General features: G+C 41.5%; 1 protein-coding gene across 1 annotated transcript; it reads left to right on the top strand.

Annotated features, from left to right (window-relative positions):
- The first annotated feature begins 1218 nt into the window (after positions 1-1218).
- CCDC138 (coiled-coil domain containing 138) lies at positions 1219-27688 on the top strand. Its single transcript, XM_035115550.3, has 15 exons — positions 1219-1407; positions 2381-2441; positions 3327-3465; positions 3667-3764; positions 5991-6169; positions 6862-7020; positions 8479-8598; positions 9890-9967; positions 10056-10163; positions 11585-11749; positions 14292-14408; positions 15117-15309; positions 18700-18876; positions 25011-25149; positions 26423-27688. Exons 1-15 carry the CDS (start codon positions 1342-1344, stop codon positions 26592-26594), a joined length of 1971 nt encoding a protein of 656 aa, XP_034971441.2. The 5' UTR covers positions 1219-1341; the 3' UTR covers positions 26595-27688.

Here is a 27688-nt window from a genome sequence, read left to right as displayed (position 1 = left end):
TGCATGGCCTCTCCTGATTCATTTGAGCAGGAGAAATAGAGCTGCGTGTTATCAGCATACTGATGGCACCTCACCCTGAAATGCCTAATGACCACTCTCAACAGCTTCATGTAGATACTAAATACCACTAGAGATAGTCCCCATAACAGAAGGGGGCCGATTTGCACTCTCCCAATGCTCTCTAGACTTGGGCCTGAAGGTAGGATCAGAACCACTGGACAAGGAGCAGCTACTCTTAATTTTTGTGTTATAACCACACAGTCCAAAAAGCGTTGGCAACCCCCAAGACAGAGGAGGCAGCTGATGGAATGATTTATGTCTGTTAATATTACATTGAACAATTTCATTTTATTTTCTAACCAATCAAAGGATTGCCTGGTGGCAAAAGGGGGGATTAAAAATTATATAGATGCATATAACTAAATACTGCCATGGTGATCATTCTTTGCTAATTGTGGTGGTGCTAGCTCTTGACCCCGTGTTGCTATGGAGAATTTGATCTCTTCCCCACCTGGCCCCCTGCTCATATGCACTGAACTGAAAAAGCACCGATCTCTTGCGTATGCTTGGAAGCGACTGCCAAGGAGTTCATTGGCATGCAAGTAGGCACCAACAGTATTGCATTGATGAAGGCTGCAAACACGGAGACCGTAGTTAACACTGCTTGCGAGTTTTTATAGCATCCAAGTCAGCCAGCCAGCAAGAGCCAAGTGTGGCATTTACAAAAGGTTTGCTGGTGGCTTTTTGCATTCCGAACGGTTGAAGCGTGCCAAGCGCCATTTCACCGTGTTGGGTGCACACCGGGGAATAATAGGATCTTGAAAAGAGCTGCACTAGATTACCCCCCCTCCCCCAGGGTCATCTCAGCCAAAAACCAGGAGCAACCTATGCTAAAAAAAACTTCCAGGTCATGGAGTGGGGAAAGCGGGGAAGTAGTTATGCCAAGTATGATCTAGTGGAGAATCCTGCTGCGTGGCGGGGGAGGGGGGAGTTGGGGGTTGGGCTAGATGACCCCATGGGGTACCTACAATTCCAAGGCAGGCAGCTCCTGTCTTCTACATAGAAATGGGACTACCCTCCAGGGAGTTCCCTCCCCTTCCTGCGGCGTCAAAGAGAAACAAGCTGATTTCCCCTCCCGCGGAGGAAAGGAGGGTCTTAGGTAGAGCGCCGCCTTGGAAACAGGCCGCGCGGCCTCCCGCTCCTTGTTGCCTGTGGCAACCGCGGTAATGAGCGTCTTCGCGCAGGCGCCCTTCGGCGTCTCCTCGGCCCTCCCCTTTCGGGCCGTTGCTGTGAGTGGCGGAGGCGGCCGCGGGCTGCTTGACTGTCTCTGGCCTTCCTCCAATGGCGGCTTCCGCCGAGCTGAGCCCCTCTGTCGAGCGCTGGAGGAGACGCTACCTGGCCGGACAGGTGGGGCTCCTGCGGGCGGGAATGCGTGAGGGAGGGTGGGCTTGCGTGTGTGGAACAGCTGCCTGAACAGGAGGGCAGACTACATATGCGTGTTCTTCCATTCCCACGAGACGCGGGGTGGGCCAGGAGTGCTGTCGGCTTCCCCCCCCCCACGTTCTCGTGTAGCACTTTTAATTCCGGCCGCTCACCTGTTCGGTTCTTCAGGTGCTGGGGGCTCCCGTCCTCCGGAAAAGCCTTCAGCCTGCAGACCTCAATGTAGGACGATGAGTTGCTGTTTGTCTTGGGTTGGGAAGCCACTCTGCACGTGCCCAGAGGCATACTCGGGCCCAGAGGGGGTCCCTGTCATTAAACAAACAAAAAGATGCACAAAACATAATAAAACACTCAAACAAAGAGTGAGACTTAATTCGCTTTCTTTGTTTCACAAAGGCTTTCCTAGCCTTTTTCTGAGTGCATACACTAACTGGCAGCTCTAAACTGTGTGTGTGTATGTGTGTGACATTTGGCCCTATAAAAACAAGCATAGCTGTCAGGTTTTCCCTTTTCTCGCGAGGAAGCCTATTCAGCATAAGGGAATTTCCCTTTAAAAAAGGGAGAACTTGGCAGCTATGAAAAACAAGTTGTGGAACTTTCTGACAGATAATTGCCCCTTTGTATGAAGACCAGTATTTGAAATGTCTATCTGTATTTACTCCCCCTTCTTCTTGGTGTTCTCTTGCTATTGCTATTGTTCTTGCTCTTGTGTGTGTGTGTGTACACACACACACACAAACACACCGTTGGCTAAATATTTTGTTTAAGGGCTGGCTTAAGGAAAACACCTTTGACTTCTTGTAAAGTTTTAATGGAAACCCCTTTCCTGTTTAAAGGTGAAATGTCACTTCAAAACAATAAAATAAACACGCATTGTGTAGATGTAACAGACCAACATATTTTTGATGTTAGTAATTATAGAACAAAATTCTTCTTTTAGAATAATTCTCTGGATGCAGCGCAGACCAAATGCAAAAGTAGAAGGTCCCTAATATCTACAGGTAAGGCATTTAAAGGTGTTTGATCTATTTGTTTAAAAGAATTCTTAAATTTTGATATGAAAAAGTTAGGAAAATAGAATGGGGATGCTCTTAGCACAAGGATGCGTCTCTTTTCTTTGACCTTTTCTGTCTGACCTTCCTATGCCCTTTAATCTTTTATTCTTCCCTAATTTGTATTGTCTATAGTTTGCAGCCTGAAGAAGTACCCATGCTAGAAGTACCTAGGAGTTTTAGGTGCAGTGGAAAGTTAATAATTTGGGAGTTTTAGACTGGAAGTAAGTCCCCCTGAGAATTCTGAGAAGATACGGTTAGGATTGTGGGCCAGTGCTCCCATGCTAGCTTCTTAACAAACCTGGGAATACCTTTAAAAACAAGTGGTCTCAATGTTTAAGTCAGAGAGTAGCTGTTCTGTTGTGTCAAAGTCATGCCTTCCTGGTCATTGCGCACATCCTTTCCGGGGCTGAAAGCGGTGCGTGTCTCGGCAGTCACCCATCAGTTGGGTGCTTGCAAAATGGTTGCCGCCTGTATACAAATAAGTACTTCTTTCCAACATGCCCAACACAAAAACTCTTCTCTCCAATTCTCTGTGAACTGTGGAGGTTGGGAGTGGTTTTTTCCCTTTCCACTGGCTCTATAAATGACGCCACGTGTCTTTTTAGAAGTGGAGAGTGGACAGGCTGCTCATCATTCTAATGGCTACATATTAAACCAGTTGCCAATGCTGAAGACTTCCTAGGATTTGCTCCTTCACCCAGAGTTCACTCTCCCTAGTCCCAGATTTGTGGGGACTGGCTCTTAGCAGGGTTTTCAGGTACTCGTGCTGGGTACATTAGCAGGATGGCTCTGTTTTTCTAATTTGCACAATCCTATATTGTTTCCTTGCAGAGAAAATGGACAGCTCACTTGATGATACAATTGCATCATTACTCGAATGCTCCTCACAGTTAAAATATACTGGCAATAGAAGAAAGCAAAATACAAAGCATTTTTCAGACACTTCAAAGAATGTTAAAAACTTAAGTCGGTAAGAAAACCATTTTTCTCTTTGAGCCAGTCTTTTCTTTTTGTTGTAAAGCATACCACTGAATCTCATCATTGTAGTCTGGAATATTATATTTTAAGATCTGAAAGTTTTATTGGATATCTTTCCCACTGTACAAGGAATGTGAACGAACATTATTTTATAACACTGTGTAGCTTAATGCAATCATTTTGTGTCTATTAGGCAGGGTGATGAGTTGGATTCTCTATATGGCTCAAGTCAGCATGACATACAGCCTGAGTTCATTGGAGATTTTCCCAGAGACACGTATTCAGAATCAGGTAATCATATTCTTATGATTTCTAATACAACTCAAATGAAATCTCATCTGATAGCCCATTTGCAACCTGAAATTAAATGAAATATGTAACTGGCAGCTCAGCTGATTTACTGCATGATTTTTTTCTAGCACTTTTACTCCAGGATTGGTAGTGACATCTTATACGAGGTAGTAAGTTACAGTTCAGACTATGCCTATGCCCCCTCTCTTAATTCACATCTTCACAGGTGAAGTTTTGTGTTAAATTAGTTGGAAAGCATGGTGGGTAATTTACCCTACCCTCCCTTACATGGATGCAACAGTGGCAATGATTGCTGTGCCAGTGGGGGAGGGATCTCTTCCGAATTCCAGACAGGTGGGTGAGTATCCCCTTGTTCTACTATTGGAAGCGTCTTGCCTGGCTGGCCTGTGTTCTTCTACACATGGGCAGCGGAACATAACCCTGTGTTGCTAGCTACATAACGACTCTTTATAGGAAACCAAGCAATGTATTGGAAGCATTTCTAGTTAACTGCATTTCTTAATGTCCAAAATTTACAACAGTAAGCATTGTTCTCAGAGGAAGGAGATGAAGCTTTTTCCCCATTTGAGATGAACCAAAGTATACCTCTAGACTGGGGATCCACTTAGACTTCTGTTCTGACCAAGGCAGAATGTTGTTGTTGTTGTTGTTTAGTCGTTTAGTCGTGTCCGACTCTTCGTGACCCCATGGACCATAGCACACCAGGCACTCCTGTCTTCCACTGCCTCCCGCAGTTTGGTCAAACTCATGTTCGTAGCTTCGAGAACACTGTCCAACCATCTCGTCCTCTGTCGTCCCCTTCTCCTAGTGCCCTCAATCTTTCCCAACATCAGGGTCTTTTTCCAGGGAGTCTTCTCTTCTCATGAGGTGGCCAAAGTATTGGAGCCTCAGCTTCACGATCTGTCATAACACAGATCGTGAAGGCAAACTACGTAGTGCAGGACTATTATTTCTCTTGACTGGGACACTATACATCTGTTGATGCAGCCTAGATTAACATTAGCCTTTTTGTTACTGCATCACACTGTTGACGCGTGTTAAGCTTGTGGTCTACTGTGACCCCAATATGCTTTTCACATGTACTGTTGGCAAGCCAGATGTTCCCCACCTTATATTTGTCCCTATTTAAAGTCATTTTGTTAGCTTGGGTCCAGTTCTCCAATCTGTTGAGATCATCTTGAATCCCATTTCTGTGCTCAGTTACATTTGCTGCTACTCCCCGTGTGGTGTCATCTGAAAATTTGATGAGCACCCCCTCAATACCTTCATCCAAGACAGAACCTTGCGGCACCCCTCTTGTCACTTTTTTCTAGGATGAAGAGGAACCATTATTGAGCACTCTTTGGGCTCGGTCAGTCAACCAGCTACAAATCCAGCTACACCAATACGAAACAAAAACCTAAAAAAACAGCATAGAGCACACAATTCCAAGAATCAACTGCAGTCTAAAATGCTTTTGCATAGTAGCTGTGATAGCTTTTCAGAGTCTAGTGGTAGCCAAGTAATAAGACATTACAACTTCAGGATGAGATTGCATTGAATGTCATAACACTGCTCATTCTGGACTTCTCAACAACATTCAGTAGCTATGGTATCCTGGGCAGGCTCTTCAAATAGTAGTTTTGCTCTTACACTGGAGAATTGACTGCAAAAAAGATCGCTTTTCAACATGAGAGTTATCATGTGAGGATTGGGAGTGGAGACTTATCAGTATATTGGTGACACCCAACTATAGTTCCCCATTACATCTGATTTAAATGAGGCAGAGAACATGGTAAATTGGTGTGTGGGATTTGAATCACTAATGAAAGCCAATAAACTGAAGCTCAGTCTAGGCAAGGTGGATGATTTGATGGTGGGTGCATCGGTCAACTTGGGGGGGGTCATCCTTTTCTAGGACAGGTCAACAGTTTTCAGGGTGCTCCTAGATATGGCTAGGTAAACCTATAAATGAGGGCTTTGAAGATCACTTCCGACTGGTTCACACATTATGTTGATTACTTGATGAATTATCAACAGAAGTAGAATGGTAGAATGGTAGAGTTGGAAGGGACCACGAGGGTCATCTTGTCCAACCGCCCTGCAATGCGGGAATCGTTTGCCCATCGCAGGGCTCGAACCCATAACAGTCTCGTGCTCTAAATAGAGGAATGGTACACTGAGCTTCTGAGCATGTCTGTGTCTGTGTCTGTTTTCACCCATTAGACATTACTCTGCCGTCCAGTTTGACAGTGACCACATCTTGTAATTATGATAGTGGTGGTGAACCAGCAAGAGAGAGTGTGAGAATTCATGAAACCCAAGAACTAAATGGGAAAAACTTGATACCATCTCATTTCAGTCAAATCTATCGCAAATTATCTATCATACATCAAAAGCTGCAGGTAAAAATCAATAATGATCAGTAGGTTTTTTAAAAAAATTAAAAACATAAATTTTAATTTAATGTACATCATGTATGTTTTCTTACTGTTCTCTGTCCTGCAGTGGCTTGCTTATTGTTAATATCATGTTTCTGTTTTTCTAATCAACAAATTTTCCTGAATTATTTGATTGTTTAGATGCTGCAGTGCTATAAACGTCAATTTTAACCAATGTTTCCAGTTTTTTATTATTGAATTTTACATCTGTATCAAATTCCATCTATAATGTGAATATTAATGTATGTAAAATACTATTTCAAACAAACTGAGGAAATTCAATTTTTTTTTTACCAAAGTTTGATCTCGGCTGTCATATAAAAATGAGTAACCTTCAGTACCATATGCAGCTAATGTGGTTATGACTGAGTTACTTTAATTGCTTACTTCAGTCTTCTTTGCAATATACAAGCTTATTAAAACTGCCTTCATTGTTACCAGTGTTCGGAAAAGATTCAGCTCTGCCCTTTCAGGCCAAAGGTACATTAAGGAAGGAAGGCAGACTAGCGCATCTTTTGTGGAGTGTAGTCATTTCTTCTGACACTTAATTGCAGGGATGACTTACATTTAAAGAGAAAATGCTGAATTTTATGAAAATTTACTCACAATACCACAGTTTGTGCCCCTCTTTGTGCCCCTCTTCTATTCTGATGCAGCAAGAAAAATTAGCCCAGGAGGAATATGCTTTAAAACTTGAAAGACGTGAGCACTGTTTGGCAGAACGAGAGACCCTGCTTTGTAGACATGAAGCTGCTTTGACCAAGATAAGAAGTGTGGAGGAGGAAGTTCACACAAAATTTCAAATTATGAAAGAGGTATGGTTACGTCTAAAAATGCTTCTTTACCAGGGTGAAATGTTTCTGGCTAAAATATTCACAAGAGTGGGAACTATTCTCACATCTCAGCTAAGCAACTCTCATTACTTGATACGTAGAATTGTAGAGTTGGAAGGGACTCCCAAGGGGCGTCTGGTCCAACCTCCTGTAATGCAGGAATCTCCACCAAAACACACATAAGCCTTGATCTGGAGCAGGCATCCCCAAACTTCAGCCCTCCAGATGTTTTGGACTACAATTCCCATCTTCCCTGACCACTGGTCCTGTTAGCTAGGGATCATGGGAGTTGTAGGCCAAAACATCTGGAGGGCTGCAGTTTGGGGATGCCTGATGTAGAGGCTGATGTATATTTTGCTCTAGGAGGCTTAGTTTGGTTAGAATCAAATATACGCTTCCAGAGTTAATGCTTTTTGGACTTTTCTACCTACAGTATTTACTATCTGAAACCAAAGGAACACATTGGTTGCCAGTTGTGTGTTGTTGTTGTTGTTTTTAGCTCTCCTACCCCACAACAGTGCACCAGAGGAAAATATTCCTTTTTAGGTTACTGCTCCATAATATTCTGTATGCTGTAGTGCCACAAGTAAAATTTCCCCCAGATAATTTGTGCGCTCATACAAGTTTATATTAAAGAAACAATCTAAATTAAAATAATTGCGCTCCTTTATCGCTTACAAGCCACATTCAATCATATCACAGGGTGATAAGTCAAGATATGAACAAGCTTTGCACACCCACAAGCAGTCACTTTGCTCCTCAATTCTTGTCAGGCAGGAGACAAGCCCCCCAGCTCTTGTGAAGGGATGTGTAAAGGGACTGGTTATGGGGGCAGGAAGCTAATCTCTCCACTTATTAAGCAGACCTACAATCATCCAGATGTAGGCATAGAAGCTAATTATGAAAAGGCATAAGGAAGAGAACTGGAAAACATAACAAGTAGCATTTTGGATGATCAAGAGACATAACGTCTGGATATTTAGGAGGGTGTTCAGAGGAGGGCTACTAGAAAGACAGAAGAATGAGAGGGATTGTATGGCCAAAGCTTATTCACGGGTAGTATGGTGCATAGACGTTATCCAGAGGACTGGACAGGAGGTAACTGAAGTGCCTATATCAGAATTTGGACATTCAATATATATGCTTTCATACAATTGGGGATCTATTTCTTTATATTTCACTTGGCACTCCTAAGTCTGAATCAGTTCGACTGGCTGTACCACTGAGCAGGGCAAGCACAATGACAGATAAGTTCCAGATTTATCTTCTTTTAGATTTTTCTTTTCCACCTTACTCACCTTAAGAGTCTTGGATTCACATTATGTCAAGAATGTGACAGGGTGGCTCATAGTTTCAATGTGATTTTGGACCTTTTAAATGCTTTCAAAAACACAAAACTTCTAATTCTTTTTTTTAACAAGTTCTTCGTTTTGTTTCTAGCAACATGAAGCTGAAATTCAACAGTTGTCTGAAGCTTTGAAAGAAAAAGCAAAGGAAAACAAAAGGCTTAAATCATCATTCGAAACTTTGAAGGAACTGAATGATGGATTAAGACAACAGGTAAGTGTTTTTTTATATTGTATTTTTATGTTGTGAACCGCCCTGAGATCTACAGATGAAGGGCGGTAAGCAAATTTAATAAATTAAAAATAATAAATAATAATATACACATAAAACAGGTGTTTTAAATGTTACAAATAGAATGTTTTTTGTAAAGTGTTCTAATACTAAATGGTTATTACAGTTTCTGTTAGCTTTATGGTGTATGGGTGATGCTGGGTAAGAAATATAGTCACCAGAATAGTTAAACATAATTCACACGTTATCTTATACTAGCCTAGTGTAATACTTGAAGATGTCTTGCAATTACTGTATTTTAAAAGCATATCTGCTGCACCGGAGTGTTCGCACCTAATGTTGTAGTTGTTTGCTTTTGAGTTCAAGTGCTTCTCTCTCTGTCAGCGGTGCATTCCAATGCTTGTGGGTCTCTTAGAGCTTCAACAAACTATGGGGTACCCATCTTTCTGCTGCAGGTAGGCTACATCTGTTCCATTTCAGGAGCCATTGTCTGTTTGGGGGAGCCTTAGCCCATTGTGGCTCTTACAAATATTGACCACACTTTTTTTAAAAAAAAAAACTTACTAGTGCCTCTCAGGCACCCAGAATTTTTAAGGACATGAGGTCAAGGACTTCAAACCAGAATGGGCAGGACTCACAGGGGGAGCCCCAGATGTGCTTCCACCAGATGAGCCTGTGGCACTGCTGTCCTCAAATTCTGAGACCCAGTGAGACCAGATGCTCCCCAGTTCTTATCGCAGTAGGAGGCTACTGCTGCAGGATGGGCCTCTAAGCACCTTCCAGTGCAGGCAAGGCTGACAATTGAAAGGCAGCTGTTGCCACTCTATAATTCCCAGTCTCATTTTGTTTGTTGCTCAAGTTCTGCATTTCGATAGCACAGCCTGGAATTTTGCCTCGCCTCACCACGGAGCAGGGCACTGCTTTTCAAAAACGCCACAGAAAGGATGCAGTCACCCTGAAGTGGCTTGTGTGTCTTTCGTCTCAACACCAAAAAATGACGTGAAAGCATGTTCCTTGGTTTCAGCAAAACTGACTTCTCCATAAATGTGTTTAGAATTGCAGCTGCAAACTCTTGGCAGCTTGATCTTTGCATATGTAAAGGAGGATAAAGGATGACTCTAGTTCTCTTCACTCTTACAAGCTGTGAAGGGTGGGGAGGACTTACGCAGACAGTTTTATGAGCAGGAGAGGAATTATTTGTGAACCGCCCGCTACATAACAGAAAAGTTTTATCTTTAAGGCTTGGCTCAACATCTTCCACTTCTTTTTTTAGCTAAATGACATAAGTGAGCAAAACAAGAAGTTGGAAGGCCAGTCTCGAAAGGTGCAATCTCGTTTAGAGAATTTGCAGGTAATAATTCAATATGCTTTGTATTTTTTGTCAGCTTTGCAGGAGGAAAAAGTCTAATGTAATTTCTTTTCATTCTGTCCCGTTACAGCGGAAGCATGAATTTTTATCCATACAGAAATCTAAAGACGCTTTCCACACAGCCCAGGAACGAAAGGTTATCAAGCCAGAAAAAACAATAACATCAAAAAGTTGCAAAGTAAGCTGTACACTATAGGGGGAAAGGGGAATTCCTGTCCACCTATAGTGTATCTATATCTATATTGATACTTGTATCTATATCTATATTTATCTATATTTATTGATACTCTTCCAAAGATATAAAAAAGTTCATACTCAATACAAAGTATCTTTTTATAATACACTGAAGTAAAAGAAATGCTTAATCTATAAAGGAATAGAGGCAGAAAGAAGGAAAGGGGTAAATAAAGGAAGGAAGAAAAAGAGAAAGGAGAGAGAAAGTGAAAAAAAATATTATTTGTATTTTTTTTATTTGTATCTCCCCCTCCCCGGCTGAGACTGGGCTCAGGGCAGCTAACATCAAATATAAACATTGATATAAAAATCAAACAATAATTAAATCACCTCTTAAAAACAAGTCGGGATAAAATTAAAATCTGAATTAGATGGCTTTCCGCAGGATTTGGGTTGGGAACAGTAAATGCTCATCAGGCCCAACTGTGTACACTGATCTTATATGGGCCTGTGAGAATGCTGGGAGGCCTCTTTCGTACTATTTCTTAGACAAAAAGGGAAGGGGAGTCAGGCTGAGCCCTGACCAAAGATAAAGACTTCTGGTTCTCTGTCCTGCACCTTTGATGTTTTATTGTGCTTTTAATTCTGTTGGGTGCACTCCCGAGTGGCTGGGGAAGCCCAGCTAGATGCGCGGGGAATAAATAAATCATCACCATCATCATCATCTAATTCTAGTATTCACTAATCAACACCCAACCATTTTATTTTCTGTAAGTCTGTAAGACAATATTTTTTCAGTAATCAATTCCAGATTTTACAAATTCATTTTCTCTTTCTCTTGCATGCACAGGGACATGTTGGTTTGGAACGGCTATATTTTATTGGGAGGGGAGTTGTAGGGTAAATAGTACTCTTGAAAATATTCTTTCCAAATATGTCTCCCATTTCAATAAGCTTGGGTTATATTTAGTTTTTGATGTTTCTGAGAAGACACTGGCTGGGGTTAGTTGAAACTGAAAAGGCAAAAAAACGGATTTCTGAAAAGAAGGAACTTGTAACTAGAAGAATTCCCCCTCCCCCCAAAAAGACTAATGACATACCCCAACAGAGGAAGGTACCAGAACTGTGTTTAGAAATGTAATAAATAATAATAATAATAATAATAATAATAATAATAGCTGTCCTCCTAGTGTCAATCCTGCAGGAATTCTCATCCATATATATGATGCTGAAATGGAGTAACTTTCCCCTTCTTCAAACCAGTACATCACCATCATCCCCAGGCAGATTTGCATATGCTCTCAGTGCACGTCAGATGTGTGTTGCAGTGCAGACGGCACAAGTCAATGCACGCTCTAGATAGTCATCTCATAGTAAAGAACTTTTTCAAATTGTGCCCTAAGAGATTCACTTTTATGTTTGCAGATACCAATTAATTCACACATATATGACCTTTTAACGGTGTTAATGGACTGGATCTCAGATCAGCACCTGAGCAAATTGGTAGCAGAGGAAGAGAAAGCTTCTGAATGTCTTCTAACAGGCATGCTTGCTTCCAGCAGAAACTACACACAGGAGAAGTGTATCAGGGTAGGGTTCCTCCTTCCTACATCTTGTTTTACAGTAAAACTGCTTGTATCATATTTGGATGTGTGTCTAACAACGCTGTAGGCCCCAGAATTGGTGTTCATTTTCATGTGATCTCCAAACCTGAGCTAGGGTGTAGTCTGTGATATAACCTTATGTATGATTGCAGCATTTCCATATATACAAACTTTGCTTATCTTGATTTGGATGCTTTCCAGGCCACTCTGAATAATGAATTCATATCATTGTATAAACCTATAAAGGTTGTATCCAAAATTAGTCATACTAAGAGTAGTTAGTCACATACATTAATTACTGGGGGCCTTTGGTGAGTATGGCTAATGTTGAATATAGTACTTTCCCCCCCTAAGTAGAAGGTGATATAAAATTACAAAACAAAGGTATTTTGTGTATCCTTAAGCTCCAATCCTAAACACTTACCTAGAGTTAGCCTTAATGGGCATAGTGTGACTGACTTCTATCGTAGGATTCCCCTGTTAATTCTGTACACATGTGGGACATGTTCTATCTACCAGGTTTCATACAGAAAATATTTAAAGGCTATTAATGTTGGAACAACTTCAGACATACTGTTTGTCAGAGGAACACATTTGTGAGTATGTGGAATGTTCGGTCCTTCCGTTGTAGTTGGAAAAATCTTAACTGCAATAAATACTTCATTAACTGGCTTTTGCCATCTCCATTAGCATCTGATCCAGCAATCTGTTCCAGATACAGTAGTTCAAATGCATGCATAGAGATCTGCTGCTCAGAATAGAATCCCCTTTCCCTGCATTTGCATTACTCTTATCAATCGCTTCCTATAATCCCAGATTAATTAGATTTCTATACCACCCTTCATCTGAGGATCACAGAGCAGTTTACAATATAAAAACACAAAAATACCTACCATAGTAACAAACAGAAGCACCCCACCCCAAACACAGTTTAAAAGGTTATAGGCCTTTTAAATTAGCCAGTGGCCTGGGAGAAGAGGAATGTCTTTGCCTGGTGCCTAAAGGTGTATAATGAAGGCGTCAGGCGAGCCTCCCTGGGGAGAGCATTCCACATATGGGGAGCCGCCACAGAAAAGGACTGCTCTTGTGTTGCCATCCTCTGGACCTTGTGGAGAAGGCACACAAAGAAGGGCCTCCTGTTGTTGTTGTTGTTGTTGTTTGAATTTATATCCCACCCCATACCTGGAGGTTATGATTGCATGGTCCAGGTTGGTTCATATGGGGAAAGGCAGTCCTTGAGGTATTGCACTCCTGAACTGTTAAAGGATTTATAGGTCAAAACCAGCAATTTGAATTGAGCCTGAAAACTAATTGGCAGCCAGTGCAGTCGGGCCAGGATTGGCATTCTATATTTAAACTGTCTTGCCCTGGTGAGCAACCTGGCCACTGAATTCTGCACCAGCTGAAGCTTCTGAACTGTCTTCTGAGGTAGCCCCACGTATAACGCATTGCCATAATCTAACCTAAAGGTTAGAATATCCCCTCGATGGGCTATTAAAAAGCAATCCAAACACAAGTGTTATGATTTATCATGACAAAGTAGTGATTAGATGTGGCATGAATTCTGTCTGATGTAGCTGTTGTTGTGCTTGTTCCTACTTGCTTTGGGTAGGTGCCTACAAGGCTCCTATTCCAACAGCTGTTGGCTGACGTGTTGTTCCTTGTTCACACCTCGGCATGGAGAGAACACCTGGAGTCAATAGCACCCACACTCTGGAACTGACGGTGCTTTTTCTTCCCTAGTTGTGCTTTGGAAACATCACCTAAGATAACACAGTTGCTTCCAGTTGTTGCCCTTGCTGGTGGTGCCTAACAGAAGCTCATAAGATCTGTCCTTGAGCTCTCATGTAAATAAATGCTGCCTATAAGAGTTTCTGTAGGCTTCTGTTGCTCACTGGGCCCCTCCCAGACGGCACTCTCCAACAAGATTGGGTAGTGTGTTGCCACAATAGCCTATACATGCCATTTGACTACACCATCTCCTTCAACCTGTGCAGCTTTCCCCTATATTGCTAATGTACTCAAAAGCCTTACATTGTGATATTAATGATAGCTAACTGATACCTCTGTGTTCAGAGGCATGTAAGATGCTGGGGACAAATAGCAGCTGCTGCTTGCATGCCCTGTTTGTGCACTCCAAGGAGTATAGAGAGAGGACAGGATCGGGGTTTCTCCCCACACTATTAGAAAAATTGGAAATTTCTGCAAAAAATAATAATAATTTTATAGTATTGTCTCTTTCAGAATTCCAGAATTTAAAGGTAGCAATATTAGCATTGACAATAGCATTGAATTCGTCTGAATTACTAAGCAAGGCATGCTCTCGGAAGTAAAGAAACATTCATGGTGCTAGTCAGCCAACCGTGTTGCTGGTTTTGTCTTTTTTTGCTTAGGTAATTTTTCATGTGGGATTATGCAGCATCACATGAAAGATATCCACTGGAAATAGCTTGCAAATAGGATCTATCAGTAGAACCCAAATTTTGGAAAGAGAAAAAAGACAGTAATGATGTGTTTGTGTTTTCCAGTTTTTGCCTCTAGTTGCTGAACAGTTTCAGTGGATGCCCTTTGTGAATCCTGACTTGCACATGCATGTGGTTAAATTCATTTACTGGGCTATCAGGCAGTTAGATGGAGGCACACAGGTAAGAAGTATTCATGCAAAGTAGTTCATTTGCATTTAACACTGCTTCTCTACGGGAGGTTCCATGTTTTACTTGATCTGAATTTGACCCGGAGTTGTTATTTATTATCATTTATATGTTGGGTAAATTGCTTCCAGTACTAATGTACTTGTGTTCACAATTATTTTGCTAGGTAGAGGGTTGTTATTTTATTGTGAATAGGGTGCCAAAATCAAGAACTTGATATTGCAGGAAAAGCTAGAATGTGGTACATTAAGACCACATAACCTTTCTGGGTTTTAATGTACCTTACTTCCGTGAAATGCAGTCATGGCCAGGATAAAGCTACATTCCATTGAAGTCAGTGATAACATGTTATTAATTCTTTTATATAGTAGGCTTTTTCAAACACCTATTTCAATTTTTGTTGGGAGTCTCAAAAGTGCTGCTTTATAGATCATCTGCGAGTGTTCTTCTCTGGGTGCTCTTGCTATCTGAAATGCGTGTCCGTCAGAAAGAGACAGCCTTCTGCATAGTGGCTTATAATACGGTGCTCACATATTGATTGGTGTACTTTGATATTCCTTTTTCCACCCGGACGTCTCAAACGTAAAGCATTTAAAACATGAATAATGTTGATGAGACCTGTTCAGAGTAATTAAATGACGTTTGCATTTATCCTGTAGAATGCTATGTTCACTTCATACAGTTTTATTGCTTGTATAACAGTATGCAACAATGACATCAACGATGAGAAGACTGGGTGAAGACCTGTTTAAAGGTGTTGTGCCGAAGGGATGTCAATATAGTTCCCCTGAACATACTACCGAGCCCAAGCCAAAGTCCGCAGCGTTCTTTAAAAGCTCCAGCTTGCCTTTAAGACTTGTATCAACCTTAATTATAATCAAAACAGTGACGCAAGGTAAGTTCTACCAATACTTTTGATGTCCGCATGCAACATATAGTGCCTCCAGCCACACTTAAACAGCAAACTACAGAAAGACTGTTCTTCCGACTGACTGACCCATGAAGTAAGTTTGATTTATTTATTAAGTTATTTCTGTACCACCCTCCATCAACTTGGTTACAGGGCTGTTTGTGTCAGAATAAGGCAGTTCAAAACATCAAAGCCATTCTCAACAAACACATGGCCTAACCAGCAGTGTCAGAACTCAGAAATCACTTCACCCATCATTCTCTAAAAGCCTGGCAAAAAAAAAAAAGATAGGTTAAAGAAACTTGATTTTTAAAAAATGGGGTGGGGGCTAAAGTATTTCAGTATGCATTTTAAGGGGTAATGGCTAGTTCTGTCTGCAGAGCTAAACTTCTAGACTTTTGCATGTTTGGCAGCCCAAGAGGGCCATAAACATACAGTGTAAGGGCAGTTCTGCTGGATCAGGCCAAAGGTCATTTAGTCCAGAATCTGGTTTTCCACCATATGCCTCTGGGAAGACCTGCAAGCGGAGCTTGAAGAGCAAAAGCTGTTGTTTCCCAGGAAGTGACATTTAGCAAGATAGGGAAGCTCTGACGAATACTCATTGTTAGATATTTCCTTCAAGAGTTTATTTTATCCCCTATTTTTTAAATCCATTGGCTATCATCACAACTTGCAGCAGTCAAATCCAATGTGTTTGTGCAAATTGTTACTGTATGTAGGCATGATTAAATTTCAGTGATCACCTATCACATTAGCACTTAATAGAATTTGGATTTTTTTTTTAAATAAAAAGGTTTTGGAAGAAGCAAGCAAATGATGGGCAGGAGGGAGATCGGGGTAAGATAGTGGGATAAGCAGTTGGCGCGAGTGATTATGGAGATGTGGTTAGAGGCCCTGAGAGAGTGGTGCTTCTTTATGGAATGGATGAATACCGGAATATTTTGGTAGTCACTGTCTGCATGTGTTTGAACTTACTTCCATAACCAGGAAACGATAGAACAGGAGTGGGAAAGCTCTGGCCTGTGTGCCTAATTAGACCTGGCATAGGTCCCAGTTTGGCCTGAGAGGTCATTTTCACCTGACATCAGGTGTGGGGCAGATGGGGACATGGCTGCTGGTGCACCATTGGGAGCCTTTAAGTGCATTCCTGATTAGGCAGAAAGCCTCTCCTGCCAATGCACCATCTACTGATAGGCCAATCCTAGTTGGCTTGCCCTCTCCACCAATCACCTGATAGGAACTCAGTTTAAGTGCCCTGGGATTGGCCACACAATTAAGTTTCCCCATGTGGAACTCCATAGCTAGCTGGTCCATGAAAGGGCTTGCAAAGAGCTGAGCAGCGGTGCACTGCTCTTTGAAGCGCCAATAACCAGCTGATCAGCAGTGCTTCAAAGCACCACACAGGGGTCCTTGAAAGGGGCCACCTTTCAAATTTGGCCTGTGAGGGGTAGGGCCAGATCCATCTCTCCACCCCCTGTGCTAGATCCTTAGGGCATGGAAAGTAACAGTCCCCACACATATAATCTGTAAATATTGTTTAGTTTGGCTTGCCATTCTGAAGCCAATGAAAACTATTTGTCACAAACATGTTACTGATAATGTACCGGTGATCTGTAGGTCATTGATTTCTCCCTAGGTATACTCAAGAAAAGGGATGGCAAACCTGTAGCCTTCCAGGCGGTGTTGGACTACAAATCCCATAATCCCTGGCCAATGGCTAGCTGGGACTGATGGGAATTGGGTGTTGAACAACATATGGAGGGCTACAGATTCTGCACTCCTGCTCAAGGACAAAATGGCCAGGAATACTGACCAAAAGGGGTCATTTACCTTTCTACAAAAATAAAACTTGGTTTCTAAGATGGTTATAGTTACACCTAAAATATTTAATATACATGAACAATTCTCTGTCATCTTATTGTTTTAGTGTAGAATCTTTAGATAAAGTAAGAATGAATATACAATATAAAAATGCTAGCATAGATTGGTATATAATTCTAGATAGTTTGTAAGAAATGTTTTGCTTTAAAGTCACAATGCAGTAGGGGGCATCCTAATTAAGGTTTTGTAAGTTCAGGCATGATTCAGTTTATGTAATAATCCTTTAATGCAGTAGAATAAGTGTTACTGTGGTTTATTATCATTACCTGAAATCTGCAATATTTACTTTTGATGGAAAGCCAACATACCAAAAAATAGCAAAGGAAACCTTTTCTCAGTCAAATCATTGGGAAATTAAAGGGGACTTAAAATGTTTTTTAACACAGTTAGTAGTGTTTGAACATGAATGCAATAACTGATTACCAAAGGAAAATGTGATTGGTATTCATATAGCTAGTTAGTAAATGCATATTTATTCTTGTTTCACTAAAAATTTGGGGCCACCCAGCACAAAGCAATGCTATTCCTTGACTTGTTGAATAAAAGCTGCACAGCAGCAGATATTCAGAGGACATTAAAGCCACTAACACCTTGTTTATAACTGAATGTTACTAAAGTTAGCATTTAACCTTTAAGTTTGGAGAAATCCTTTCTTTGTGTAGGTTTAGGTTCTAAGCATAGTGAGAAGCGTTCAGCAATGTGAATGCTAGGCAGGGTCAAGGCTTTATGAACTTTGGCTTCAAAAACAACAACAACTCAGCTTCAGTTACACAAACCTAAATGGTTAAATACAAAAGGGTACGAAATGGGTGCTATAGGACCTTCTGGATTCACAGACAACAATGGTTTCCTGTATGTGCTGCTATTGTTTTCTATCAGAGTAGATAGAAACCGATTTTATTTTTGAAACCTATGGGTGGTTTGGTTTTTTAAATTGGATTCTTAAAATTTATAGAATGTTTTTTTCTTTTTTAAAAAATAACCTGGTTAAAATCAAATCGGAATACAAACCATGTTGCAAGTCTATGGAAATCTCTGGGCCCTAGGTTGTGTCTAAAACAGTCAAGAGGGATAGTCAGGAATGAGGAAAAGTTTTTCATTCTAATGATCCCCCCCTCTTTTTTTCTATGTTTTTTATTTTATTTAGATTAATGTTGGATTTTAAAAAAGATATTTGGCATTAAGTTTTGTATCTTTTTATAAACTAATAAAATTTATTTAAAATAATAATAAACATTGTAAGGACAGGAAATGTGAAAAATGAAACATTTTATGGTTATTTGATTTAAAAAAAATATGAGTTGTAAATATGATTTCCTTCTAGTAAAAAAAAAGAATGAACGAGGCTAGGCATTAAATAAGCAACACACTATAAAGACATTTTGTTTTTGATATCCCATTATATCAGTATCCTCTTTTGCCTAGCTTGTTTGACAAGTGACCCAAAATAGTGGTGCGGTTTTACTGTTTTAAATTCTAATGCATATTCTCTAGCTGATTACCTGGCTCAAGCCTTTGATTCCCTTTGCGTGGATCTGAAGACAGATGAAGGGAAGGCCTTGTTTTTGGACTACCAAGCTGTGCCTGTTATCTTGAGTCATATAAGAATATCGAGTAAAGGTGTTCTTTCCAACGCCGTTGACAGTTTGCTTCAGATGACAACACAATCCAGTAAGTGTGCTAAGTGACGATCAACATTTTCATACTGCTTTGCTCAGCTTTCCTAAATTGCAGGTTTCCTTTGAATTGGCCTTTTGCTTGGTCGTCCAAGTAAAACAGGCTTTACTTCCCGCCCCCAAAAGTGTCTTATTTTAATGCTTTCATTAATTTACTAGCAGGCAAGCTAGTAAAAGGGGGAGAAATTATTTTCTGTAGATCTAATGCTTAGCTTTCTACTTTTCACACTCAGAGAGAAATCAAAGCGAGGAAGAAGCCAGTAAGCAGGCTTCTCTTTAAAATGCAACAATCCCCTGACTTCTACTTAGCCTGTTTGGTAAAACATGACACGAGTAGGGTAAAGCTCATTCTTCTCCTTTCCCAGAAGACACCTGTCCAAAGCGCACAGTAACTTGCCGTAGGATACAGTCTAGAAAAATAACTGCAAATGATTCACCCATAAATTTAGTGGGAGGATACGATGCTTTATCTTCTTCCTCTTGAAACATCTGTGACTGTACAAAAGGAGTATATACCGGCCTGAATAACATCTTGGGGGGGGGGGGGCTGATATAAACCCTATGTGTGTTTCTAATGATTTGTGAGGGAGAGGAGTAATCAAGATTTCACTTACCATCCCCAACATCCACCATGCTTCCATGTCCGTGCATTGGATATCGTGTTTGCATAGGGATTGTGCATTGCGCATAGTCTCCAATTGCATAGTCTCCACTCCTTATTCAGTGCTTTTTTAAAAAGAAAAAAAAATGGTGCTGATACTCACCATGAAGTTGTTACAGTAAATGCCACACTTTTAACCCTCGAGTACCCTGTAAATTCTTCATTATGTGAGGAGGTTAGACATGCATATATCTGCATGGCGGAGTGTTTTGTGTACAAGATTACTTTGTACAGCATATCTCATATAACTGTCTTAATTTGTGAGATATTTACATTGTTACCTGAAAGAATGGGCTATATCAGGCATCCCCAAACTGCGGCCCTCCAGATGTTTTGGCCTACAACTCCCATGATCCCTAGCTAACAGGACCAGTAGTCAGGGATGATGGGGATTGTAGTCCAAAACATCTGGAGGGCCGAAGTTTGTGGGTGCCTGGGCTATATGATATCCTTCGGTTTTAAGTGGCACCTTGCTTTGAAACCGTTGCATCAAGTCTACAGTATTAGAATGCAGTTGTTTCAGTCTCTCGAACTGCTTGCTCCTGGATAGACTCTTCCACAGAACTAAGATCCCCAGATGTGCCTCCAACCAAATAGAATAATCCTTCTGCATTAAAGACCTGCAGCTAGTTGAGCTAAGAAATGGAGAGCTCTTATGCATTCCTATGCAAACCAGCCTGCTTGATCTTCCACTAAGATAAATCACAGCTTGGGACTCATCCCACGCTTTCTGCCTAGGGTGATTATGCTGTTTTATCTTAACCAGGAAGTATTACTCCTTTTTATCTTCAGCCCCCTACAAACTAATGTCAGGAGAGCAATTTTTGTGCACGTCATATGTGTTGGATGCACTTTCCTTCTTATTTCAATTGCACAAAATGCCCGGAAGGCGTGATACCGTAGCTTAGGACCTTTGGTGAAATACAGCTTAGAAGCAAGTCTCCTTGCAGGTAACCAGGACTTCCGATATCACCCATTACCTGGTTTTGTACTGAGTGTTCACTTGATAGGGGGCAGAAGTGAATTCCCCCCACCATCTCTAACGAATGTGCCCGTATGATGCATGTGGCTGTTAACAGTTTTGAACATTATTTTAATGGTTTGTTTATTTATTTAGTGTTCTGATGGTCGAATGTGAACTGATGCATTGCAAGCTGTCCTGGTGCTTTAATGCATAATTAAATAATTAAATGATTTTATACTTTGTAGTTTTAAGTGTACACGTGAAACCTCTTGTACGCACACCAAAAACATAGAATGTGGCTTATAGCAAAAAAGATCATTAGTGGATGAGCGTGGAGTTAGCCCTGCGTTTTGTAGCGAACTGTAAGTGTTACACATTCAGTAACAAAAAACCTACCACAGCTTTTATTGTTTCCCATGGCTGGAAAACAGCCTGGAGATGCAGAGAGGAGCAGAGTCACGCAGAGCGAACTAGATTGGAAAGCGGAGAGACCAGGTGGGCTGTGGAGGATGGAGCTGTTGGAATTTAGGAAACATAAGATTAACTCCACCAACCATGGCTTCTGGGGCAAGCAGTGTGAGAGGCAGAAAAGAAAGGCTATATCAGCAATTATGAAAGGGGAGCAGGGCAACAGCCACAAGACTGGGATCAAACAGGTTGAAGAATCATGGAGGGTAGATGGCTGCTGTCTGGGTGAGAGAGTGGCAGATGGAACAGGAGAGACAGCGAATGGCACTGGAAGAGAGGAAACCAGAGGGTGCTCTAATGCCACAAGCCACCAATGGGATGCTGAGGACAATGTAGGGGACAGTAGACTAGACTCTTCAAGGAATAACAAGGGGCTCTGAGAAACAGAGGACTTGACCTTGGCAGAGCAAGGCCTAAGGTGCTGTGCAGTCAATCTTGTGGCACATTAGGCTTCTTCAGCGGTTATTTCTTGCAGAAGGACATGAATGAGAATATTTAAAGAAGCTACCTAGCTAGATGGAACTACACATCATCATCTACAAATTAAATCCCACCTTCTTAATTTTTATTATGTATTTTGTGTTTTTATACAGTGGTACCTTGGGTTAAGAACAGTTTCAGGTTAAGAACAGACCTCCGGAACGAATAAAGTTCTTAACTCGAGGTACCACTGTATTTTGGAGAGTCCTTTACTGGACCTGCTGTGTGCTAATGCAGCTTCCCTCGCCCCACCCTTTTACTTGCAGCCCCGCAATGCAGTGTGGAATTTCAGGGTTGTTTCTTACGGCTCTAGAATACCGTATATTCCGGCGTATAAGACGACTGGGCGTATAAGACGACCCCCAACTTTTCCAGTTAAAATATAGAGTTTGGGATATACTCACTGTATAAGAAATACGACCCGGCGTATAAGACGACCCCAGACTTTTGAGAAGATTTTCCTGGGTTAAAAAGTAGTCTTATACGCAGGAATATACTGTATATCCCTTTTTCATACAGTCAAAGCGCCCTCCATTTTTTAGAAGAGTACTACGGTATTATACTTGCGTCAAAAGTTCTCCCAACAGCCAGAGCCACTAGAGGGAGTGTGCTTGTTTTGAAGCTGCTCATGGCCGGAGTTGCTGTATTAGCTTCTTCAGCTTTTAAAGATCTACTCCACCTGTTGGCATTTCTTTCTACTCTAAATCCCAGTTAAAAGGGGTTCTTGGTGGAGGTTAGCAAGAAAGTCGGGGCAATGCTCTGCCTTGGGCTTGTTGTGCACTCTCCCCCTGCTTCAAGAAGAACACAGGGCCAGGCTCATGCTTCAGGCTGTTTAAAAACATGCACCTGTACAGGGCTTTAGCTGTTTCAAGTTGCTGCACATGTGAGCAATTGAGCACATTACAGGAATTTTGACCCGTGCCTTTTATTTGGCATGGCTCTTGTACCTGACTCTTGTTAAAAGGTTATAAAGGGCTCAGATCTGTGTAATGGTCTACTGCAGGCATCCCCAAACTGCGGCCCTCCAGATGTTTTGGCCTACAACTCCCATGATCCCCAGCTAACAGGACAAGTGGTCAGGGATGATGGGAATTGTAGTCCAAAACATCTGGAGGGCCGAAGTTTGGGGGTGCCTGGTCTACTGGAACCAAGCATTGCTTTCCCTGCACAGAACATGGGTGATAGTCAAATATTGGGCTTCTGGCATTTTTAAAGAGCAGTTACCACTTCTTCTTCTTTGTATAATAAAGTAGAAACATGCATGTTCTTAGCCAGATATTTTTCTTCCAAAAGGGTCGCATTATTCTTGACCTTGCCAAGGTTGTAGGAGGATGGCTTCTGCTTTAGACCAACTTCTGCGTAGCGTTAACTTTGTTTTAAGAGTCTAAATGACAGTACAGGCAGCGCTGCAAGGATTAATCCATCACATCCATTACTCTTCTAAAGGGCAGGTGCGAAGTTATCTTGAAGAGAAACATTTGAAGTAGGAGCAGAAGAAATAATTTATAGCTTATGTGGGATAAGCAGTGAAACATCTCTTTAAAGGATTCCCTTCCTTTCCCATCCTGTCTCTCTTTGTAGTCTTCCTTCCGATTATTCATCTAGGATTCTCTTTCTCTTCTAGAAGCCGAGCTCGGCATTCAGCCAATGTGGTGCTGATCTGTGTAGTGCAAGGCTGGGAGTTTTCATCTGTCTTGGAGCCTTAAAGAGCTGTTATCTTTGAATAAAATCTCTCTTCCATGAGAAGCCTGTTTAGTATCTTCCATCCTTTGTTGTTGTTGTTGTTAAAGGTAAAGGGTAAAGGGGCCCCTGACCATCAGGTCCAGTCGTGTCCGACTCTGGGGTTGCGGCGCTCATCTCGCTCTATACGCCGAGGGAGCCTGCATTTGTCCGCAGACAGCTTCCGGGTCATGTGGCCAGCATGACAAAGCTGCTTCTGGCGAACCAGAGCAGCGCACGGAAACGCCGTTTACCTTCCCGCCGGAGCGGTCCCTATTTATCTACTTGCACTTTTTTGATGTGCTTTCGAACTGCTAGGTGGGCAGGAGCTGGGACCGAGCAACGGAAGCTCACCCCGTTGCAGGGATCCGAACCGCCGTCCTTCTGATCAGCAAGCCCTAGACTCTGTGGTTTAACCCACAGCGCCACCTGGGTAACCTGTTGTAACCTGGGTAACCTGTTGTTGTTAATGGCCTTCAATTACTGATGCTGCCTCTTCCTGCTTTACTGTGCTGCTTTAGATTTTGCTGTCATTATTAGGATTTGCATTCCTATAGCTGCTAAAATTCCTTGCACCAAGACTTTTGTTTTGCCCAGATTTGTTATCCCAAGGTTGATCTACCATGAAAACCCTGACCTTTGAGTTAGCTATCCTGGCTACAGCCAATTTTACCCTTCGCCACTGCAATTTGAACATCAAATGCTGCATTGTAGGTGGAGCTGGGTGGGTCAAGAGGGTAGCAGGACATGTTCCAATAACCATCTTTGACGCAAACCATCCCTCTAGAGAGGAAGATGGCTCAAACTGTCAAAATGTCAACTGATTTCAGCTAAACTGAAGACCAGGGTTTCCATGGTAGAATGTTGTTGTTTAGTCGTTTAGTCGTGTCCGACTCTTCGTGACCCCATGGACCATAGCACGCCAGGCACTCCTGTCTTCCACTGCCTCCCGCAGTTTGGTCAAACTCATGTTCGTAGCTTCGAGAACCCTGTCCAACCATCTTGTCCTCTGTCGTCCCCTTCTCCTAGTGCCCTCAATCTTTTCCAACATCAGGGTCTTTTCCAAGGATTCTTCTCTTCTCATGAGGTGGCCAAAGTATTGGAGCCTCAGCTTCACGATCTGTCCTTGCCACAAGTCTGGAAAGTAGACTGTCTGTTCTTCAGGTGTTAAAATTAAAGCATTTGGGTCAAAATAATTTCCAAAAGAGGCTTGAGTAGTTGTGCTGGCCTATTCACGAGGCTGGCTAAGAACATTTAGAACCTAGTTCCTACACTTTCAAACTAAGAAAGATTTACTTTGTTGCACAAGAGAAAGGAGAACTTATGTAGACGCTTGTTCATGCTGCTTCCTTACCAAACCAAGAAAATAAGCAACCAGAGGCACAGCTTTAACAACGTCAAGCATCTGTCCTGAAACAAGAAAACCCATTTTCACAGCTATTACCCAGCAGTCTTTGCTGCTAGATACTAGTGAATCAACCAATCTTTCAGAGCAACGAGTGAGATGGTACAATTGGTACATTTCGAAGAATCCACTAAGGGCACTACAGATGTAGAATAATTCTACACCTGTCTACACACATTATAATTGATTCTTTAATGATTATCGAATCAGTTCATTTTTTCAGCTGCCTCTGCTATGCCAGGATATGTGATGTTCTCATGTTCTGTACTTAAGGGCTGCAGGGTGCCTGTGCTTGAATCTGAATTTCAGAGTATTCTTCTAAAGTTGGAAGCTGTGCAATATGCCTTACATGACTAGTTTTATTAATTTGTTTAAAAAACCTTTTTCTTCCTTTTTCAACTAATTATAATTATTGGTCACTTTATTCTACAGGGTTTTTGCATCCGTTTCTGGAAGCTTGCAGTAATGAGACCTTTTTTCGCACTTGTTCACTGTTGCTTCGAAACCCTAAGCTAGATACACAGATATTGGAAAAACTTAGTATTCTGCTGCAAAAGCTCTCAAAAATCAAGTAAGTCTTGTAAACTTTTTCTTACTATCCAGTTTTATTATCCTCTCTTTGTCATCTTTTTCAACCCATTTTCAGGTTCTTGTATTGTGTAATAGGCACATTAACTTTATTTCCCCCTCAGCATCATACTAATATTTAAGAGGAAATGATGACAAATGAATTGTGATCTCCACTTGAAAATAATAACTGTAGGTAAAAAGTGAGTGGGGTAGGGGAAAGTTCCCAAACTTTCAAATGTAAGCCTTAAAAATCTTTATTTAAGCTAAAGAAAAAAAATTTAATTACGGTTTTTGAGACAGTATTGCCTTAACCACAATTCCACAGTTCATGCTTTGTTAAAAAAATAATAATCAGTAAACATTTTGGTTAGTTTCAACAAGCTGCCTTCAGAAACTATGGTCTGAAGTGAGCCATAGTTAGTATTAACCATAATTACTGTTAATCACATACAAAACCACAGACTGACTGATCAAAGAGCTAAAAGCTTCTAAACTCTTCCTGGCCGTGTGTTTAGGCAGAGCATATGAGCGATGGTTTGCACATGTTTCACTAAAACAGTGGTTGGTAATCCTTGCACCTAGGGGCCAAATGTAGCCCTCTATACCCCTTAGGATTCTCCTCAGACCATGGCCCATTCCTCAGACCACATCCCTCACTTCCTTTGATGCCCTCGAGTGCTTTTCCCTCACCACAATGTATCTTTGAACTATGATAACATCTATTGTTTGCTTGGATGGGAGGCTGTGTGTGAGGATAAACCTCTAGCCTTTCTGTAGTTGGAATGTAGCCTACTGTACAACAATAAGGGTCACAACTGTTGCTCCACCCACATTTGCCTCTGGCCACACCCACTTTTTGCATCCCACCCTGCTCGCTACTGGCCTCAGAAGTTTGGCTATGAGGAAATACAGGCCTCACATTTAAAGCTTCTTCAACCCCCGCTCTAAACCATGATCTAGCATGATGTGCAAATTTGGCTGCTGTTGGCAGATGCCATTGTGGGATAATTTGTAGACACCTTTATTTAACAAAAAGTTTTCCGCGGCTTTACACTGCTGTTAAGTCCATTTAGCTTCATAATGAAAACCGAACACATCTCAAATCTACTACAATATCTCTTAATACTAAGAAAAGCATTTATTTTTACTTCAATCAATTTTCAGTTGCTCTGTAACTTGTAGTGTTCAGATATAATTGAAATTCTTCCCGTCCTTCAGAGTGATCAAAATGATGTTCCTTCACTGCCTAACATTCTTGGAAAATAATCTTACAGGGGCAATAAGAAGATGTTTGAGCTGTTCACAATTCACCTGATGATTCAAGAGCTACAGAGGACAACGCATCCAGATCATGCTTTCTTATGCATTAACCTCAACTCAATTCTCTTCAATTTGGGACTGACTAAAAGCAACCCCAAAAGCAATAGTTTAAATGGGAGCAAGTAAAAGATTGCATTTTATTAAGACGTTTTCTGAAGCATGCTGATTCTAAATGAATAAATGGGGGGGGGGTCACGATGGACATAATCTTTTATGCCAATATGCTCCTCAAAATAGACCTAGGACAGCTTTTCATTTTATTGAATACTTGATTTACCTGCCCCCTTTAAATATTAAAAGTTTTAGGGTGGTCATGATCCAGAGGGATGTACAATAGGTAATCTGTGCTGCCAAAGCTGACAGTGATCTTTGTGTACAGCCCTAACTCTCATGATATGCAGCCCCTTTTGGAAGCAGTTCCTCATCCGTCAATGGCCAAATTATTTAACCTGTGGGGGGGGGTGTCAAATCCTCCCTGGCCATAAAGTTGTTTCTCCCTCTCTCACTAGATGACCATCGTCATCCCCAGTTGAAAAACGTTTGCTGCCAAATGTGAGGGTCAACCTCTCCTGACCCTCATCCCAGCAGCATAGTGAGAAGATATCCCAGAGATATTTTTTGGATGTTGCAGAGGCCTCTTGGGTTCTTCTCATTGGGAGAGGACAATTGCCAGTAGAGAGAAAGAGAGCCTTTGAGTGGTGTCAGTCTCTGGCCTACTTTTCAGCTTCCAGGCACTTCTTTCAGTAAACTGGGATGGGAAAGTTGATGGAAGTTGGGAGTGCCAACATCACCTGGAAGGCCACAAGTTCCCCACCCGTAAGACAGAACTTCATAACCACACAGAACTCAGACATGGCTGACTTGGGCACCATGCTGCTATAGTAGAGGATGCCCTGATCCCATCCTCAAAGTCACACCAGTGAGTTATCCTCTTGTAGAAATAGAGTTCCTTTTGTACAGGAATTTTTTAAATGTTGGTTTGCTAATTTCTGTATTGGGGGGGGGATATCAGCTACTGAAGTCAAGCTTGCAACTGATTTGCGCTTTGACTGATTCCCTCTATATGTTTGGTAACTCAGAGTTCAAAGGCATAGTTGCCTGTCACTTTTATATGTATTTATTGGCTATTACTGGTCCTTACTGATACATGACTATTCTGGAGTGCTCTATTTGTATTCAGCATTTTAATATTAAAAAGAAGTCCACAAAATTAAACTACA

The sequence above is a fragment of the Zootoca vivipara genome, chromosome 4 (genome assembly GCF_965207765.1).
Source record: "Zootoca vivipara chromosome 4, rZooViv2.hap1.1, whole genome shotgun sequence".
Lineage (NCBI taxonomy): Eukaryota > Metazoa > Chordata > Lepidosauria > Squamata > Lacertidae > Zootoca > Zootoca vivipara.
Note: the sequence above shows the minus strand (reverse complement) of the source record. Positions and strands in the feature narration are given on the sequence as shown.